At 36.0% G+C, this 17,283-nt stretch overlaps 1 protein-coding gene across 1 annotated transcript in view; it reads right to left on the minus strand.

Moving 5' to 3' along the window:
• Window positions 1–17,283, minus strand: part of DACH2 (dachshund family transcription factor 2) — a 617,297-nt gene that overhangs the window by 8,956 nt on the left and 591,058 nt on the right. Inside the window, exons 9-10 of the mRNA XM_067722703.1 lie at window positions 7,500–7,648; window positions 7,227–7,374 (exon numbers count right to left, since the gene is read on the minus strand). Coding sequence (XP_067578804.1) covers window positions 7,227–7,374; window positions 7,500–7,648 — 297 coding nt within the window. The remainder of the gene's footprint in view (window positions 1–7,226; window positions 7,375–7,499; window positions 7,649–17,283) is intronic.

Below are 17,283 nucleotides of genomic sequence, written 5' to 3' on the forward strand. Positions count from 1 at the left end.
GAATTTTCTCTGGTTTTGATACAAGCTAGTCTCATTATCCACATCTATAGATTATCAAATGCCTACCCATTGTTAGAAAGTTATTTCTATTTCTGAACAATATTTTCCATTCTCTCACTTTTGTCTCCATCCATACTTATGCTACCCTATTCAGCCCTCATCACCACAGCCTAGATGAGGGCAATCCACTTTTACAGAGCTTCCTTGTTTGTAGTCTTACTCCAAGTCCCATCTAATCTATTCCCAACACCGGAGTGGTCTATCTGATTGAAAGCAGACCAGATCACTCCACTGCTTATCTTTTAATAATTCCCATAACCTACAGGACAAAGTCTAAGCTAATCTTTTACATGATTAAAAATGGCCTTTATGGGTGGACCTTCAAGATGGCGGAAGGGTAAGATGTGGAGATCACCTTTCTCCCAAAAAATACATAAGAAATACATGTACATGTGGAACAACTCCTACAGAACACCTACTGAATGCTAGCAGAAGACCTCAGACTTCCCAAAAGGCAAGAAACACCCCACGTACCTGGGTAGGGCAAAAGAAAAAAGAAAAAACAGAGACAAAAGAATAAAGATGGGACCTGCACCACCGGGAGGGACCTGTGAAGGAGGAAAAGGTTCCACACACTAGGAAGCCCCTTCACTGGCGGAGAATAAGGGTGGCGGGGGGGGAAGCTTCGGAGCCACAGAGGAGAGCGCAGCAACAGGGGTGTGGGGGGGCAAAGCAGAGAGATTCCTGCACAGAGGATCGGTGCTGACTGGCACTCACCAGCCCGAGAGGTTTGTCTGCTTACACGCCAGGGCGGGCGGGGGCTGGGAGCTGAGGCTCGGGCTTCTGTCGGAGCACAGGGAGATGACTGGGGTTGGTGGCGTGAACACAGCCTGGAGGGGTTTAGTGCACCACAGCTAGCCGGGAGGGAGTCTAGGGAGAAGTCTGGAACTGCCTAAGAGGGAAGAGACCTTTGTTTCCGGGTGGGTGAGGAGAGGGGATTCAGAGCACTGCCTAAACAAGCTCCAGAGATGGCCCCGAGTCGCAGCTATCAGCATGGACAACAGAGATGGGCATGAAACACTAAGGCTGCTGCTGCAGCCACCAAGAAACCTGTGTGCAAGCACAGGTCACCCTCCATACCACACCTCCCGGGAGCCTGTACATCCTGCCACTGCCAGGGTCCTGTGATCCAGGGACAACTTCCCCAGGAGAACACACGGTGTGCCTCAGGCTGTTGCAATATCACACTGTTCTCTGCCACTGTAGGCTCGCCCCACATTCCGTACCCCTCCCTCGCCCTGGCCTGAGTGAACCAGAGCTCCCTAATCAGCTGCTCCTTTAAAATCATCCTTATGGAGCAAAAAACAGATGCCCTCAAGTGACCGACACACAGAGGCGGGGCCAAATCCAAACCTGAACCCCAGGAGATGTGTGAACAAAGAAGAAAAGGGAAATCTCTCCCAGCAGCCTCAGGAGAACCGGATTAAATCTCCACAATCAACTTGATGTACCCTGCATCAGTGGAATACCTGAAGAGAATAAATCATCCCAAAATTTATGCAGTGGACTTTGGGAGCAATGATATATATATTGTTTTCCTTTTTCACTTTTTGTGAGTGTGTATGTGCATGCTTCTTTGTGTGATTTTGTCTGTATAACTTTGCTTTTACCATTTGTCCTAGAGATCTGTATGTCCCTTGTTTTGTTTTTCTTTTGTTTATAGTATAGTTTTTAGTGCTTTTTATCATTGGTGGATTTGTTTTTTGGTTTGGCTGCTACTTTCTTTCTTATTTTTTTCTCTTTTTTTTACTTTTTTTAATTTTTTTATGTTACTTTTTTCTTTCTTTCTTTTTTCTTAACTTTTCTTCTGAGCCATGTGGCTGACAGGGTCTTGGTGCACTGGGCACAAAGGGACAGCCAAGATCAGGACATTGGTCCACCAGAGACCTCCTACCTCCACATAATATCAAACGGCAAAAGCGCTCCCAGAGATCTACATCTCAATGCTAAGACCCAGATCCACTCAATGACCAGCAAGCTACAGTGCTGGACACCCTATGCCAAACAACTAGCAAGACAGGAACACAACCCCACCTATTAGCAGAGAGGCTGCCTAAAATCATAATAAGGACAGAGACACCCCAAAACACACCACCGGACACAGTCCTGCCCACCAGAAAGACAAGATCCAGGCTCATCCACCAGAAAACAGGCACTAGGTCCCTCCACCAGGAAGCCTGCACAACCCACTGAACCAACCTTAGCCACTGGGGCAGATACCAAAAACAATGGGAACTACAAACCTGCAGTCAGTGAAAAGGAGACCCCAAACACAGTAAGTTAAGCAAAATGAGAAGACAGAAACACACAGCTGATGAAGGGGTAAAGTAAAAACCCACCAGACCAAACAAATGAAGAGGAAATAGGCAGTCTACTTGGAAAAGAATTCAGGGTAATGATAGTAAAGATGATCAAAAGTCTTGGAAATAGAATGGAGAAAATAAAAGAAATGTTTAACAAGGACCTAGAAGAACTAAAGAGCAAACAATGATGAACAACAGAATAAATGAAATTAAAAATTCTCTAGAAGAAATCAATAGCAGAAGATTTGAGGCAGAAGAACAGATAAGTGACCTGTAAGATAAACTATTGGAAATAACTACTGCAGAGCAGAATAAAAAAAAAGAATGGAAAGAATTGAAGACAGTCTCAAAGACATCTAGGACAATGTTACATGCACCAACATTTGAATTACACGGGTCCCAGAAGAAGAAGAGAAAAAGAAATGGCTGAGAAAATATTTGAAGAGATTAAAGATGAAAACTCCCCTAATATGGGAAGGAAATAGTCAATAAAGTCCAGGAAGCACAGAGAGTCTCATACAGCATAAATCCTAGGAGAAACATGCCAAGAAGCATATTAATCAACCTATCAAAAATTAAATACAAGGAAAAAAGATTAAAAGCAGCAAGGGAAAAACAACAAATAACATACAAGGGAATCCCAATAAGGTTAAGAGCTGATCTTTCATCAGAAAGTCTGCAAGCCAAAAGGGAGTGGAAGGACATATTTAAAGTGATGAATGGGAAAAACCTACAACCGAGATTACTCTACCCAGCAAGTATCATATTCAGATTTGATGGAGAAATTAAAACATTTATAGACAAGCAAAAGCTAACCTTATACCTAAAGCAATTAGAGAATGAACAAAACAAAACAAAAAAAAACAAAGTTAGAAGAAGGAAAGAAATCATAAAGATCAGATCAGAAATAAATGAAAAAGAAATGAAGGAAACAATAGCAAAGATCAATAAAACTAAAAGCTGGTTCTTTGAGAAGACTAAAACTATTGATAAACCATTAGCCAGACTCATCAGGAAAAAAAGGGAGAAGACTCAAATCAATAGAATTAGAAATGAAAAAGGAGAAGTAAAAACTGACATTGCAGAAATACAAAGGATCATGAGTGATTACTATAAGCAACTATATGCCAATAAAATGGACAACCTGGAAGAAGTGGACACACTCTTACAAAAGCACAACCTTCTGAGACTGAACATGGAAGAAATTGAAAATATAAACAGACTAATCACAAGCACTGAAATTGAGACTGTGCTAAAAATCTTCCAACAAACAAAAGCCCAGGACCAGATGGCTTCACAGGCGAATTCTATCAAACATTTAGAGAAGAGCTAATACCTATCCTTCTCAAACTCTTCCAAAAATATCAGAGGGAAGAAAACTCCCAAACTCATTCTATGAGGCCACCATCACCCTGATACCAAAACCAAACAAAGATGTCGCAAAGAAAGAAAACTACAGGCCAATATCACTGATGAATATAGATGCAAAAATCCTCAACAAAATACTAGCAAATAAAATCCAACAGCACATTAAAAGGATCATACACCATGATCAAGGGGGTTTTATCCCAGGAATGCAAGGATTCATCAATATACGCACATTAATCAATGTGATATACCACAGTAACAAATTGAAGGATAAAAGCCACATGATCATCTCAATACATGCAGAAAAAGCTTTCAACAAAATTTAACACCCTTTTATTATAAAAACCCTCCAGAAAGTAGACATGGAGGGAATTTACCTCAACATAATAAAGGCCATAGTTGACAAATCCACAGCCAACATCGTTCTAAATGGTGAAAAACTGAAACCATTCCCACTAAGATCAGGAACAAGAAAAGGTTGCCCACTCTCACCACTGTTATTCAACATACTTTTTGAAGTTTTAGCTACAGCAATCATAGAAGAAACAGAGATAAAAGGAATCCAAATTGGAAAATAAGTAAAACTGTCACTGTTTGCAGATGATATGATATTATACATAAAGAATCCTAAAGATGCTACCTGAAATCTACTAGAGGTAATCAGTGAATTTAGTAAAGTAGCAGGATACAAAATTAATGCACATATATCTCTTGCATTCCTATACACTAATGATGAAAAATCTGAAAGAGAAATTAAGGAAACACTCCCATTTAATACTGCAACAAAAAGAATAAAATAACTAGGAATAAAGCTACCTAAGGAGACAAAAACCTGTATGCAGAAAACTATAAGAGACTGACGCAAGAAATTAAAGATGATACAAACTGATAGAGAGATATACCATTTTCTTGTATTGGAAGAATCAACATTGTGAAAATGACTCTACTACGCAAAGCAATCTACAGATTCAATGCAATCCCTGTCAAGCTACTAATGGCATTTTTAAGAAACTAGAACAAAAAATTTCACAATTTGTATGGAAACACAAGAGACACTGAATAGCGAAAGCAATCTTGAGAAAAAAAATGGCGCTTGAGTAATCAGACTCCTTGACTTCAGACTATACTACAAAGCTACAGTAATCAAGACATTATGGTACTGGCTCAAAAACAGAAATATAGACAAATGGAACGGGATAGAAAGCCCAGGCATAAATCCACGCACATATGGTCACCTTATTTTTGATAAAGGAGGCAGAATATACAATGCAGAAAAAAGAGCCTCTTAAATAAGTTGTCCTGGGAAAACTGGACAGCTACATGTAAAAGAATGAAATTAGAACACTCCCTAACACCGTACACAAAAAGAAACTCAAAATGATTAAAGACTTAAATGTAAGGCCAGACACTAAAACTCTTAGGGGAAAACATAGGCAGAACACTCTATGACATAAATCACAGAAAGATCCTTTTTAACCCACCCCCTAGAGAAACGGAAATAAAAACAAAAATAAACAAATGAGACCTAACAAAACTTCCAAGCTTTTTCACAGCAAAGGAAACCATAAACAAGATGAAAAGACAATGCTCAGAATGGAGAAAATTTTTGAAAAAGATGCAACTGACAAAGGATTAATCTCCAAAATTTACAAGCAGCTCATGCAGCTCAATATCAGAAAAACAAACAACCCAATCCAAAAATGGGCAGAAGACCTAAATAGACATTTCTCCAAAGATATATAGATTTCCAACAAACACATGAAAGGATGTTCAGTATCACTAATCATTACAGAAATGCAACTCAAAACTACAATGAGGTATCACCTCACACCAATAAGAATGGCCATCATCAAAATATCTACAAAAAATAAATTCTGGAGAGGGTGTGAAGAAAAGGGAACCCTCTTGCACTGTTGGTGGGAATGTAAATTGATACAGCCACTATGGAGAACAGTATGGAAGTTTCTTAAAATACTAAAAATAGAACTACCATACCACCCAGCAATCCCAGTCCTGGGCATATACCCTGAGAAAACCATAATTTAAAAAGAATCATGTACCACTATGTTCATTGCAGCTCTATTTACAATAGCCAAGACATGGAAGCAACTTAAGTGTCCATTGACAGATGAGTGGATAAAGAAGATGTGGCATATATATATACAATGGAATATTACTCTGCCATAAAAAGAAACAAAATTGAGTTATTTGTAGTGAGGCGGATGGACCTAGAGTCTGTCATACAGAGTGAAGTAAGTCAGAAAGAGAAAAACAAATACCATATGCTAACACATATATATGGAGTCTGAAAAAAAAAAAGGTTCTGAAGAACCTAGGTGCAGGACTGGAATACAGATGCAGACGTAGAGAATGGACTTGAGGACACGTAGAAGAGAGGGGGAAGGGTAAGCTGGGACAAAGTGAGAGAGTGGCACTGACATATATACTACCAAAAGTAAAATAGGTAGCTAGTGGGAAGCAGCTGCATAGCACAAGGAAATCAGCTTGATGTTTTGTGACCACCTAGAGGGGTGGGATAAGGAGGGTGGGAGGAAGATGCAAGAGGGAGGAGATATGGGGATATATGCATATGTATAGCTTATTCACTTTGTTATAAACATAAACTAAACACCATTGTTAAGCAATTATTCTCCAATAAAGATGTTAAAAAAAGAAAATGGCCTTTATAATTTACCCTCTACTTTTGTTATGCATTATTCCCCAACATTCACTTCATAAAATTCAAAGTCATGGTATTAATACACTGTATATATTTGACCATGTTTGAGGCTTCTTGCCTCCATGCCTATGTTCATTGTTCTAGAATGATCAGATCACTCATTTACTCTCATGCTTTTCTTGCCTTACTGATTCTTCAAGACTCAGGTTCAAGTGTCAGCATCAGAAAACCTTCTTTGACCATCAATTCCCCACCAGGCTGAGCTAACTACCCCCTTCTCTATATAAACATATATGATGTACATCATTGTTCTTTCCACTTTGTCTTATAATTAGCTGGTTGGTTGTGCTAGTCCTCTGAAATGTAAATCTTTCAAGGACAGGGACTGAGTTTTATCTTCTAACACCAGAATCTAATATTGTTCTTGAAAAAGAGTAAGCATTTAATACATAAGGAATTGTTTGAATCTATCTATCTATCTATCTATCTATCTATCTATCTATGTGTGTATATATATATATATATATATATATATATATATATATATATGTCTCCAGGAGTATTTTGTGAAATTTTGAGAGAACTAAGAATATTCATGTTTCCAAAAATGAAGTGTAGATCTTGCTCATTATGTTTAATTACAAAGAGAAATAGTGTAAACATCTTACCTTGTGGATTGCACACAGTATTTGATTCTTAGCTTGTCATTTGTTTTCAGCAGTTCCTGGCTATCCCTGAGAATATTTCTATTACTACTGAAAATATCTCCAACACAGTCTTACCTTATTCACTTATATTGAACTTGTTAAACTTACTTCTGCTTTGAAGCTCAACTGCGAGTTGTCTTTCAAGGTTTTCTCTAATTTCTCTCTCTCTATAGAGCTCCATTCGCAGTTCCTTTTTCTCTTGTTGAGTCTGCTTCTCTTGGATGTGAGCATTATCCAAAGCCACTTTCAGTAGACCCTGTCAAAATACAGCAAATGACATGCAGTTCATCTTATCTGTTTTAATTTCTCAAATATGAAATAATTTATGTAGGTGCTAATGTCTTGTATTACATTTATTTTGTTTATAGAAATATTGTTGACCTGAATGTTGGTCAACAGAGTCTCCACAGAGGACAGACTATCAGCAAAAATGAATGGTCCAGGGAATCCAGGAGGCAATGCCTGCCCAGGAGTCAATTGGATCTTGTCCAGGGGTGACTTCATCATTGGAATTTGAACGGGTACCTCTTCTGCAAGAAACAAAATTAATATCAGAAGGTTCATAAACTAACAGCTCAAAATTTTCACTATGTTTCCTTTATCTCTATAAAGATTTTGTTGCTAAAGCTAAATGATGGAAAACTCATAACTGGAATTCATACCTATTTCCCAGCTGCCTCCCATTTCTCAAAATAAATGTTTCAGTAAAGAATCAGTGAAAAATGAACCAACATTTACTGCTAATTGGCATAAAATTTGGAGAAACAAATTTGACATGCTTATTAATATCTATAAATTAAATAATCAGATAACTTCCTGGTAAAACACTAATTGCTTTTTATTTTTTCCTCTTTAAATCTATCTATATCTATCATCTCCATATTTTAACACCTTTATTGAAGTATAATTTACATATAATAAAATTCATCTATTTTAATTGTATGCATCGATGAGTTTTAGTAAATTTACAGAATCGTACAACCATTACCAAAAATCTATTTTAGAACACCTCAATCACCCCCAAAATACCCCTCATGCCCATTTACAATTAATCTCCTTTCCCATTCCCAGCTCCTGGCAACCACTAATCTACTTTTTGTCTCTATGGGATTGCCTTTTCTGGATATTTACATAAATAGATTCATATCGTAAGTGATCTTTTGTGTTTGTCTTCTTTCACTTAGCATAATGTTTTTGAGGTTCATCCATGTTGTGGCATGTATCAGTGTTTTTTTCCTTTTTATTGCTGATAAGTTTTCTATTACATGGATACATGACTGTCTGTCTAATCATTCACTAGTTTGGCATCTGGGTTGTTTCCAGTGTTACCTTTTATTTTGAAGAATATTTCTTATGAAAAAAAATAACCATCTATGTGTGAAACCACAAAGTGTATATTATCTCCCCTTATATTTTTATATTAACTTCTCCCACACACTAATTACTTTCATGAGATTCCCTCTTAGCTTCATATGAAGAGACACCAATAGAATTTTTGTCTAATAAGATATTTCAGATTTGTTTTGCACAGATACATCTAATTACAAAAGGAATCTCCTCTTATTTTGAGAAGCTAACTACTTGGCTATATAATTGAATTCTGGTTGAAAATCTTTGTGAGGTGTATGAACCAGATAGCAAAGTTTCCTCTGTAATTAGGAATTGGGGCCTTTTTGATATATGTAAAGATAAACTGCTACAGAGGTAATCTTGGAATGTAGCCAAACAAACCCTGGCATTCTTAAATGGCTTCAATAGCAGTGCACAATGAGTTGATCACAGCACCTCAAACAAAATTACTCTACTCACCAGTAACTGAGCACAAGCAATGTTTGAAAATATGTATCTCTCTGGTCATAAAAATTTTCAGTGACCCCATATATTTTGAGACTCATTCAGGAAAAAATTAGGCTTGAATCTAGACCTAACCAATTTTCATGTGGTTTGAAAACAAAAATCTAGCTATTGGTCTAGTCTTTGTAGGGATAGGAATATGGATTTTTCATACAGAACTCATTTTTCAATTGCAAGCAGCCTATATATTTAGTGAGCAGAGTCTTGAGCCCTATTGATTTCACAGTCATCATGGTTTGCTGTGGGATTTCTTTTGTGGGAAGCTGTGGCATACAATTGCTGGAACTTCTGTGAGATTACTTAATGGGATAGCATTATCTCTGAATAAAATACTCTTGATAGAGATCACCTTTACAATTTCTAATTTTCTAAAACCTATAGGGATAAAAATGCTAATGATTATTTTAGAGAATCAACAGTTTCACCTTATTTGAATACAAAATGTTTATCAGTTTTAAAGAATTCAATAGTATGCAAAAAATAGCCTGCTAATTTTCTTTTAGCACAGGAAACTATAATGAACATATTCCCAGGAATTGTTTTGTAGTAAAACTTACAAATAATATTTTGATCATAAACGCAACTTGCTTGTAAAATTAACCCTAACCTCTTATAGAACATGTCTTCCTTCCTTCCTTCCTTCCTTCCTTCCTTCCTTCCTTCCTTCCTTCCTTCCTTCCTTCCTCCCTCCCTCCCTCCCTCCTTCCTTCCCTTCCTTCTTTGTCAGTAGTAGTTTTGGAAGAGGCAAAGTATTCCAGAGGGAGTGAGCACATGTTCTGTGATCTATTTCAAGTACAAGGTTTGAACATTGGAAATATCTCATTAAAAATATAAGTTCTAAAATATGTCTTAGGCAGCAGCTCTAATGTCTCTAAGGGATATTTCTCAACAGCTAACGAAGCAATATTTTGCTTTATTTGTGATACTTGAAGTCTGTATTTAGCTAGTATTTTGTCTTCTGCACATGAGTGCATTAAGTGAATAGGTAGAATGACTTCATTATGATCTATCAATATTAATAATAATTGAGGAGGTTCAACATCTTTATATTTATGTTTATAAATCTTAAAGATGAATTTATGTAGCCTGGAAGATCTATTTTTACAAAATAAACCACCACAAAGTGAGAACATTGACTTCTTGCTGATTCCGAGATAATATAATGATTCTCTTGAATAAATATTTTGCATCATGGGAGACTTCTTAAAATTATGGATTCTTTGTCATGTATTACTCTACACACACATGTAACCTCAGTGATCAGGGTATTCTACAAACAAAATACCTAAAAACGAAAGCAATATGTTAGGTATGCATAAAACAAAATTGGAACTACATTAAAATCATCCGAAGTCTTGTATTTGGAGATGAATGAAATGTCATTAAATTGGCTGAAAGTAAGATTACTATTGACTATGAAGACAGGTTGTATGGTCTATGGTTTGTAATGTCGCTATATAGAAGACTGAAGTTTCAAAATAGTATTACTCTTCTTTAAAGAGATAGACACAGCTGAATTAGGTGCTGCTTGCTGCAGTGAGGATCAAATGCAAGAAGAATCATATTTCATCAGACCTAGTCAACACCAGGAAAATAAATAGAAATATAAGAGGTATGCAGGCAATGATTCATTTTGATAATCTGGCCCAAGAGAGACACATAGAGACAGCACACAGATCTAAGCTTCTACCAAAAGACAAATAGGACACAGAGGGTGGGAATTGGGATGACAGTGTAGCAGAGGTCACATCGATTTTCAGCAGCAGTTTTCACACGGATGAGATAACCCTGGACTCTGTTTGGCCCATTGTTCATATCTTACCTGTCCCACAAGCAGTAAATTTCCTAGTCCTAGAAAAGGGCAATAAAGAAGAAGAATTCTACTTATGACTTCTTACGATTAAGCTTCTGTGCAAACCAAACATGCTTTTCCAGACCAAGGTCACATTGCATGTTAAGGTCCATAATAGCCGAAAACTAGTCGAAGTGTATTATGTTTGGTGTATATGAGTGGAAACTGTCAAACCATTCATCATTTTTTTTCTGATTTAAATCACATGCTACAAAAATGAATGATAAATGCATTAGAAATCTATTTCAATCTTGTAATAAGTTTTCACATCTGAATGACATCTACATTTTCCTCAGAGTTCGAATAGATGCACCGTTATGTAGGGATTTATTAGGTAGGATTGAGAAATCCTAATTGACAATGAAATAAAATATAAGCAAGTACTAGAAATATAGATTGTCAGTGAAATAAGAGCATCTCTTTGTAATCCAGGGAGAAAGGGTTTTGACGGAGCATTTTGATTTAAAAGGCTAGTGTTCAAAATGTATATATTAAAATCTTTATCAACACATATGAAGCAATGTCATAACCTAAAAGATAAAGATAGGACAACTGCTATCTAGCTGAGGGTATAAGCAACCTCTTAATTTATTGAAGCAAATTTGAGACTGCTTTTATTGAACTTGTTTGTTAAACCTGCCATACTTTGTAATAGCACTTGGAAATCCATTTAGAGAACAAGCTTTTAATTTTAAGTTCTTACCTAGGGCCCAGATGAATAGATACAAAAGTTGACAAGTGTATTTGTAGAAAAAAAAAGATAAACCATATGGTAAATGCTCAGGATGGAAAAGTCCCCCTAAAAATTAAAGTCAAGGATGCTGGAACTTTTCTGTATGACTCTAGGGCTTGTTTTCCCACCTTTACATTGGGTTAAGTCTTTCCTCTTTCCCATGGGCTTTGGGGATTTTGATACAGGAATGGAAACTGAACACAGCAGACTCACTCAGCAGTGGAAAGATACAGCCACCTACCAGGTCATCAATTTTCATTCTTTAACAAATAAATTATATTTCAATATTTGATTTAAGAGCTTTCCCCTAAATAAATCTGGCCCAGGGGACTCTCCTTTGTTGGTGTCATTAGTATTACATTCAGCACAAGCAAGACACCTGCTTCCCTCTTCCAAAATGAGGAACAATAACAACAACAAAATGACCAACTGCTGTGAAATTATGTGACCTGCATGAATATGAGGAAGTGTTCATGGTCTGAGTTGAACAATGACTCAAGTGTTGCCATCATCAAATTTGGAAAAGAAAAACTAGATCCCCAAATTGGCTAAATGCATTAAATCAGAATATCTCAGAGCCTTTAAAATGCTAATTCTAAATATTAACATATGTCACATGTTAAATTAGATAGCTGAGAGCATAGTGACAAAGAATATAAGATGTTGGAGCCTGATTGCCTATGTTTGCAACCCTGCTCTATGATTTGCTAGCCCCTGGAAAAATTCCTTAATCTTTCTGTGCCTCAAGTTACTCATCTGTAAAGTTAGGATAATAATAATACCTCTCTTATAGGGTTGTTATAAAGATTAATAAGCTAAAATTTGTAAAGTTACTCAAAGTAAATGCAATATAAATGTTTGTCAAATAAATTGTTAATTGAAAATTCCCAGGAGTGGAAGAGAACATAGTAACATATTTGACCACCTAAGCATCCACTAACACCTCATGAAAGACATGTTGGAAAGATCCTCTTCTAGGTAATAACTAGATGAGCCTGGCTTCACCCTAAATTAAGCTAATGTTACTTTCTCAGTTATAAAAGTCCTGAGGAGTCTTCCTAAGTCAAGGTCAGTAGTTCTCAACTGGGGGCAATTTTGCTGCCCAGAGGACATCTGGCAGTGGCTGGAGACATTTTTGACTGTCAAAACTGAGGAGGTAGGGGTGTGTGCTACTGGCATCTAATGGTAGAGGCCAGGGATGCCCTGCCCTCTGTCTCCATCCCCACCAAAGAATTATCTGGCCCAAACGTCAATACTGGTTGAGAACTGCTGTTTCAAAATTACATAGGAAAATCTCAATGAATGAACAGTTCACTAGATCTCCCTTTCTGTACTAAACTTCTAGAGAGTTAATATGCTTAATAAGACAATAAGATCAAATCAGTGATGTAGAACTAACACAGTACTTTACAAGGTATGTTTTAGAGTTCTTGTGCATTTAATTTCAGGTTCCTGACTTCAGTTCTTTGCTCAAATATCACCTTATTAGTGAAACTTACACCAAACATTATTTAACACTGCAGCCTGCACCCTTATTTCCATCCCCTTAACATGAATTTTTCTATAAAATTTATCACCACTTAATATACAATATAACTTATTTATTCACTATTTTTGTTACATTTCATTTTACTACAATATACTCTCCATGAAAGTGGGGACTTTTCCTGTTTTTTATTTCCCATTGCTATCTTCTTGACATTTAGAATAGTAACTGTCTAGGGTCTTCAACAATTGTAATGATTTTAGATATGTACCAATAATCTTAAAGCGTGAGGTAAGATTCCTGATTATCAGACTGATTCCATTTTTTTCTTTTTATTCCAAAAAGGTAAAATTATATAAATACATGAATATGTAATTTTAAGTTTTTTACAAGTATGTGGTGAAAGCAAGGAAGAAAGAGGGGATCAAGGTAAAGAGTTTCTTATCAACTCTTAGCCTTTCCAATAAAATAAATGATTACTATAGTTTACAGATATTGTGATAAACTGAAATATTACAATTTTGAAAAATAGTTGATATAGTTATTAAAGGATGACTACTGTATATTTATTTAACCTGTCTGCATATCATAGTCCTTTGAGGACTAAAGATAGTAAAAGTATAAATCTTTCTGGCCCATACACATACTTTCTTATCATCTTTGAGATGATGTATTATTGTGTCAAAGATAAAGCAAACTTGACTGATTTTTTTGAAGTACATCTGTATTTTCTAGAGCTTAGAAATAGAAAACGGCTGGGGACTTGGAATAGAAAGAAGTTTCATACAGAGACTAGAATTTCATCTAAAAACTGCAAGACAGACAAGAATTTCTAATATAAACAACCAAACAGCACCAGAGGCATGTACAAGTCCCTTCTCCAGAAAACAAGCCTGGCTACCTCTGTGAAAAAGGCTGCAGAGAGAAGAACATTAAATGAGTGAAAAGTTAGTATGTAAGAGTTTACATTAGAAATTGGCAAACAGGAGGCAGGAATGGGCATAGAGGTAAAGTGGGAAGGAAGTTGATGTTTTAAAGAGATGTGTTTAGTAAAAATGGGGGAGAGTGCACATATTTCCATCAATCAGCTTACCCTTCCAGGGGACAATGTTTCATTGCCCTGGTTTATCTGTAAAATGGTCTCATGGTTCTAATATAACCCCACTTTTACCCTTACTAGGGGTTCAGTTATCTAGCTAACTGCAGAGGCTGTAAAGCAGATTTTTCATTTTGCTTCCCTGCTGGGAAATGTGCAATCCTTTCCATCAACCAGGGAAGAAAGCTCTCTCCTTAATCTGGCACAAATCAGGAAGAGAAATTTACTGCTTTGACCTGGCAGTTCAGTTGCTAACTTTAAAATCACTAAGTTTTTTTTTTGACTTAGTTAACATATCTGAGTAGAGTGGATCAGTAGAAGGTACAAGGGAACAAGTTATTTATCAAGTACCTTAACATCAGTGGTTCTTAAACTTTATCATACATCAGAGTGTCCTGAAGGTCTTTAAAAAATCATTCCCAACTTCCAAAGTTTCTGATTCAGTAGGTCTAGGATAGGGCCTAGCAACTGGAATTCCTAAGTGCCCAGTTGATGTTTCATGTTCCTGGTGTGGGGACCACAGTTTGAGAAACCACTGAGCTATATAAAAGCAAATTTTGCTGCATTTAAAGATGATTAATATTGCTTCCTATTATAATACCTTTTTAAAATAGTTGTCTTTGCCATTTTAAGAAATTTCAAAATGTTACTTAATTTTAAGTACGTATTTTCACAGCTTCAAAAAATTGCATAAAATTAGAGATACATCAACTAGCCTGTTCTACAGACCTAGAGATTCTGAAAACCAATTTACATTGCACTGAAAAAAAAAATGTATAATGGAACCTATTTGCAACATAGAATCAGGAAACAAAACAGTAAAAAAAAAATTAGTGAGTCTATACAGGTAAAAGCAAAATACTTTTCCAAGAATGAATTTAACATAAGCAACTTGAGTACTATTTCCTTGTATCCATGAAAGATGGAAAGTGGGTATTTTGGTAGGGTTAAGATTAAAAATTAAAGATGATTTAAAATCAGAATGATACTGTCATGGAGAACTTGGCAAGAACAGTCTATATAACAGTTTATAATTTGTCACCTCCTATAAACTCTGTAATGAGGAATATGTAGATAATTATACAGGTTTGACATTTATATTTATATGCTCACTAATAACTCTGTAATTATACCTGCTTATAGTCTGTGAATATTTATATTTTTGATGTTTCCACAGTACCAATGATATAAAATTGAGAACATTCTTTTATTCATTAATTATCTCTCCTCTTCTGTCTCTGTCTCTGTCTCTGTCAGACACACAAACATGCATGCACACACATTGGTGAGAATATATACTGATTTTTCTGTTTCAGCTAGGAAATAAAAAATTGAGGCACCATATTTTTATAATAGAAAAAAATTAAGAGTTTTTCTAATAGTTGAGTTTTGGAATCATAATGACTACACTATTGTAAACCTAGCCAGTTCAAAATGACACTGATCATTTAATTTAATTATTTTACAAAACTGAATTTTCTTTAAAATAAATGTTAATTATTAGAGCAAAGCATTGCAATTTTCAGTTTTCATTTTCTGTGTAATGTTGGCATTAAGACCATCAAAACTGTTGCTTCTCCTTTGGAAACCTCTGAAGTTTTATCAAAGAAGCAGGTATCTATTAATAATGCTCAATTCAACAACCTTCACCAAATGCGCAATGCTATTTTTAGATATTGTCTATTGCTATGAGCGCCTATACCATCTGGTGAACAAGATTTTTGGTAAAATGATAATAATAATAAAATAATTCATAAGGTATAACCAAGGGAACAGGGAGGGGTAAACTTCATCACTAGAACAAATTAGTGTGCCATTTTTTTTTTTTTTTTTACGGTACGCAGGCCTCTCACTGCTGTGGCCTCTCCCATTGTGGAGCACAGGCTCTGGATGCGCAGGCTCAGCGGCCATGGCTCACGGGCCCAGCCGCTCCGCGGCGTGTGGGATCTTCGCGGACCGGGGAACGAAACCCTGTCCCCTGCATCGGCAGACGGACTCTCAACCACTGCGCCATCAGGGAAGCACTTCTTTTGTGTTTTAACATTGCCTCTTCCTCATCTACATTTCTAGTTAGGCTGTGGAGCTTGTTTCAATTTTACTCTCTTCTATTTCAATATTCACATCTAACTTAGTGACTTTTATCAGAAACACTTACTTGAGTAAGTTGTGCCTGGTATTGTGGTGTAAATTATGAGTTCACAGATTTGTAAATTGAAGAGTGTTGTAGTGATTTCCTCTAATATTTGTATTAGAAATCTCAATCAATTGGAAAGTTTTCACAAATGTATCATTCACAGTAACTTCAATAGTTACTGAAAGGTTAATCACCAGATACACCCAGTTTCTTATTTTAACTTTTTTTTTGACTAAAATGTATGATTCTGTTGTTCTACTTAAAACACAATGAACATGACTGAATCTCTCTGTGTCTTCGAATGTTACACCTCTAAACTTCAGTGTCCCTATTTGTAGAATAGAAGAACTACTTCAGAGTGTTTGTGGGAGTTTTAAATGAGAAAACGAACGTGGAAGCACCTAACACTGTACTTAGCATATAGTAGGCCCTTAGTAAAAATTGGCTAAATCTGAAACTATGCTAGCCTTCTAAATATGGAATGCTTAAGAAAAATGATTGAACTAAATGTACACTGACTCGCCCATGAAATTTCTTTTTCTTTAAATTTCTTATGGTAAATTGATTGAAAGATTTAGTTAATGTAGCTACCATTAATTAAGATTTTGTAGCATTGTATTTTGTTTTCCTAATAACCAGACAAAAACAAACTTGCAGTTTTGTAACTAAAATCTCTCAGATTAGTTCCAAGGTAGTTGGAAGACTTTAGATTCACATAATTTGAGTCATATTTTTTTCTCTTAAGTTTAATTGAGGCTACATTTTTATTCCTGTGGAGAATTGCAAGTTTAAAATAAGTGTGCTTTCTACTAAAAAAAAAAAAAAAAAAAAAAAAACAGGAAAAATCTATCTTAAATATTCCTGCCAAATTCAGCCTTATTTTATTAACATTGAAATTCCTTCACCTACTATCTGTTACAAATATTTATGGATCCATATGGAATGGCAGATGTTGAAGCCGAAACACTGCAGGTATTTTTCACTTTCACTAATAACCCTGGTACTTGAGG

Source organism: Pseudorca crassidens, chromosome X (genome assembly GCF_039906515.1).
Source record: "Pseudorca crassidens isolate mPseCra1 chromosome X, mPseCra1.hap1, whole genome shotgun sequence".
Taxonomy (NCBI): Eukaryota; Metazoa; Chordata; class Mammalia; order Artiodactyla; family Delphinidae; genus Pseudorca; species Pseudorca crassidens.